Here is a 4,461-nt window from a genome sequence, read left to right as displayed (position 1 = left end):
TGTCGTGTGAATTCTGATAGTTTTGGAGTGAGGGGAGGTGGGCTGAGTCCCATGTGCCCCAGCTCAGTCTCCCCTCTAGCCACCTCAGCCCCTACCACGTTTGTGGAGAGAAATTAACCCGTGTGAGTCCACGCCACCAAAGCAAGCAGAGCATATCTGATGAAGCGGATCCAAAGAACAACAATGAAAGCACCTTTTTATTCTTCTGTTTCCAGAAAATTTAAAGAACAAGAGAACTACATTCAAACTGAGCTGGAAAAGTATATCTGGATGATCTGTGACTGTGAGAGTGGATGAGTCTTCTAGCTAACCCTATGAGCTTTGAAACCACAGCATTCACTTTCTTCGTCATCCTTCTAATTTGCCCCAGTTGCATCTTCTTTTTATTGGTGGTTTTTTTAATATAAATGGTATAAATCCATGCTGATAAATTGGGATCAGATTTAAAGTCACACTAGTAAATGTATCTAGAAATAATATAAAACAATTTAAAATGCAACAAATAATAAGGCTGTAGCTATCTGTTTTTCCTATTTCAGGGTTTTAGAAATGCTAATTTCCTGTTTAAAAGTGAAGTTCCTTTCCAAGCCTTAACATCAAGACCATTCTTTCTTTTCCAAATTTTTTCATTTTTGATTTCAGTTCCCAAAGCAGGACAGATGAAGAGACAGAAAAAGGTCCTTGTATAGATGCTAATGGAGGTGAAGATTGTACAGCTGCTAATACAGAGATGAACAGTTCAGGAGACAAAGAAAAGTAGGTCTGCATCTTAGACTGTGGTAGAACGCCATTTTTGTGTGTGATAATGGTGGCTAAGATGTATGAATTTTAAAAACCTTCGGGCTTCCCTGGTGGCTCAGTGGTTGAGAACCTGCCTGCTAATGCAGGGGACACGGGTTTGAGCCCTGGTCTGGGAGGATCCCACCTGCTGCGGAGCAACTAGGCCCGTGAGCCACAGCTACTGAGCCTGCGTGTCTGGAGCCTGTGCTCCGCAACAGGAGAGGCCACGACAGGGAGAGGCCCGCGCACCGCGATGAAGAGTGGCCCCCACTTGCCACAACTAGAGAAAGCCCTCGCACAGAAACAAAGGCCCAACACAGCCAAAAATAAAAATAAATAAATTAAAAAAAAAAAAAAAGAACCTTGCTGATTGATTTTCTACGACTCTTGTACCCACGAGGCCTGGCATTCTTGTCCAGAGACACAGTAAAGCAGTGGTGGCCACACCCTTAGGAAATGGAGAGGATGTGAAAGATGAAGAGGAGGACAAAATAAAAGAGAAGCAAAGGGCTGAGAATGCTGGAGAAAATGGTCAAGAGGTGATGGGCTTTTCTACTCTTAAGGGGCATTTAGAGTTTGATTGAAGAAGAGGTAAATTCCTTGGCTAGGTATAATGAAGGATGGTCTTGTCTGTAACTTAGGTTTGTATCTGGAAGGAGTGCAATGTTCACAGTCATCTAAAACATTCTTCTTATTGCTTCATTTTGTTAAGTCAGTTACACATGCCATGCCTGGACACTTGTTCCATCTTCATTCTTACATTTGTGGTTTTCTTAATAATTCCCCTTCATTTTGCTTTACTCAGAATCCTAAGATGTTAGAGCTGGAAGAGGCCTTGGAGATCATTTGGGGATCCAATGCTCTCATGTTACAAATGAGAAAACAAGATGCATTGCTCAAAGTCACTTCTCCGCCATGGCTGAGCTCAGGACCAGACCCCAAATGCCTGTTCTACTTCCAGGCTCCTTCTACAACAGCCTGTAAACATTGCCAGGGCCTTCTTGAGCTCCATGTTTGGGGCTCCCTAATAAGAACAACTCACGTGCCCTCCCAACATAAGACCCATGGCCAGTTGGAGACAGAATGATGGTCCAGGTGGCTCTTGGGTTTGACTGCTTTGTAGAGAGAATAACACATGTCACCAACGGCTATTTGAATATAGCAATGTGTGCTTTTATAACCATAGAAATATGAAAAGTAGATCATGATGGATTACTACTGCTTTCCTATGTCATTTAGAAATCCTTTTTCTGTTTCTCACTAACAAGGTACATATAACCTATATTTTTAAAAGCAGGGCTCTTGCATTCATAAATTGATCATTTGTACTATTTGTTCCATTCTCTTACAGAATGACTATTTGCAAAAACCACCCATACCTGTCACTGGAAGTCCTTCAGTTGTTGATAACCATAAAAGACCTTTAAAAGGAGTGACATTTTCTAGGGAGGTAATTGTTGTGGACCTTGGAAAGGACAATCCTATAGCTCGAAGCTACACTCGATTACATAAAGAGAGAAAATGAAGCACAAAAAAGGCTGAGAGTGAAAGAGATGCAACCTTAGACTAACAATGAAATGGCTGGGGGTACAAAATCATGTTGAAACAGCAAAATAATGGGGAATTAAGTAAATACAGATAGTATTTCACCTTTGAGCAAAAGAGGTGGAGTATGTGCAAAATTCTATAAGTAAAATACCCAGAGCTTGAATACAGATTTTTTTTAAAAACTCAAATCTGAGCTCAAGAAATTGATTGTATCGTGTCCTTAAAACTTTGTCTACTCAAACACTGTTCTAACATGTGAATAAAGTTATTTGTGTTTGTGCAGATGTCTTTTAGGTAAATAATATTCAAGGGGGACTTTGGAAACAGCACAGGTTCTTGATGCTTTGATCACAGACATTTATGACCAAATAACATTACTGCTATCATCATGGAAACTTTCATGTAGCGTCTCCTACTATATAATTCCCTTTGAATTCAGTCCTGAAACCTTTTTTGTCCTGACAACTGCTTTTTAAGGTCGATACCAAAACAACTACCATCAACCAACAGAATATCCTGTTACTTAGGCAAATCCTGAGATGATATTATTCTTGATTTCAGTAGTTTAAAATTTCCTTTTCATATGTGGAATATGACAGTACAGACCAGTACAACATCATCCAAACCACTGCAGTAAACATCTGTAAGATACGTAAGGGGCTGTGAGAGAGGTAAAAAGCAGAAAACACAGCATTTGATTTAGGGGCCTAGCGCATTGTCACGTATACGGCATACACTTAATAAATATTTATTGAGTGATTGGGAGAATAAGTGATAAAATAATTTAGAATGTGTGATTAATGCTAAATGGGGAGTATTGACACCCTTTGATGGGGAGAAGTCCCTGTGGTCTGGGACCATTCCACTGTGGGGAGGAGAAGGGACTTAACGGAATGGAAAGATTGTCTCATACAAGCAGAGGGAAGAGTGTATTTCCAATGGCGACAGGCACAAGCCAAGGCAAAGAGGTGAGAAGGTGTATTGAGTTTGGTGGGCACCAGTTAGCTGGAGCCAGGCTGGCATTGAGGAGAGTTGAAAGGTAACAACAAAGTGTAGTGAGGGGTCAGAGGAAGGTAACCCTGAGGATCCCAGACTAGAGGTATAGGGTGGAGAATGGAGTAGAGCAGTGTTCGCTGGGGGAGGGTCTACAGAAATATTCGTTCAGAGCCTGGGAGTTGTCTACAGGCACTTAAAAATATTGATCTTTCACTTGATGGTAACATTAAATTTTTTTTAATGTTTAATTGTAAACTACACAGAATTTTTTTTTGAATTTTATTTATTTTTTATACAGCAGGTTCTTATTAGTTATCTATTTTATACAAGTGTATACATGTCAATCCCAACCTCCCAATTCATCCCACCCCCACCCCCACCCCCACCCCCCGCTTTCCCCGCTTTGTGTCCATACGTTTGTTCTCTACATCTGTGTCTCCATTTCTGCCCTGCAAACCGGTTCATCTGTACCATTTTTCTAGGTTCCACATATATGCGTTAATATACGATATTTGTTTTTCTCTTTCTGACTTCACTCTGTATGACAGTTTCTAGATCCATCCTCGTCTCTACAAATGACCCAATTTTGTTCCGTTTTATGGCTGAGTAATATTCCATTGTATATATGTGCCACATCTTCTATATCCATTCATCTGTCGATGGGCATTTAGGTTGCTTCCATGACCTGGCTATTGTAAATAGTGCTGCAATGAACATTGAGGTACATGTATCTTTTTGAGTTATGGTTTTCTCTGGGTATATGCCCAGTAGTGGGATTGCTGGGTCATATGGTAATTCTATTTTTAGATTTTTAAGGAACGTGCATACTGTTCTCCATAGTGGCTGTATCAATTTACATTCCCACCAACAGTGCAAGAGGGTTCTCTTTTCTCCACACCCTCTCCAGCATTTGTTGTTTGTGGATTTTCTGATGATGCCCGTTCTGACTGGTGTGAGGTGATACCTCATTGTAGTTTTGATTTGCATTTCTCTAATAATTAGTGATGTTGAGCAGCTTTTCATGTGCTTTTTGGCCATCTGTATGTCTTCTTTGGAGAAATGTCTATTTCGGTCTTCTGCCCTTTTTTTAATTGGGTTGTTTGTTTTTTCAATATTGAGCTGCATGAGCTGTTTATA

General features: G+C 40.4%; 1 protein-coding gene across 1 annotated transcript; it reads left to right on the top strand.

The window, feature by feature from the left end:
* The first annotated feature begins 314 nt into the window (after positions 1 to 314).
* Positions 315 to 2,305, top strand: C13H2orf74 (chromosome 13 C2orf74 homolog). Its single transcript, XM_060168957.1, is given in 5 exon segments — positions 315 to 401; positions 403 to 410; positions 643 to 756; positions 1,157 to 1,319; positions 2,132 to 2,305. Coding segments are annotated over 5 exon segments (546 nt in total).
* Positions 2,306 to 4,461: the final 2,156 nt, after the last annotated feature.

This window comes from Lagenorhynchus albirostris, chromosome 13 (genome assembly GCF_949774975.1).
Source record: "Lagenorhynchus albirostris chromosome 13, mLagAlb1.1, whole genome shotgun sequence".
Taxonomy (NCBI): domain Eukaryota; kingdom Metazoa; phylum Chordata; class Mammalia; order Artiodactyla; family Delphinidae; genus Lagenorhynchus; species Lagenorhynchus albirostris.
This window is presented reverse-complemented; position numbering and strand designations above follow the sequence as displayed.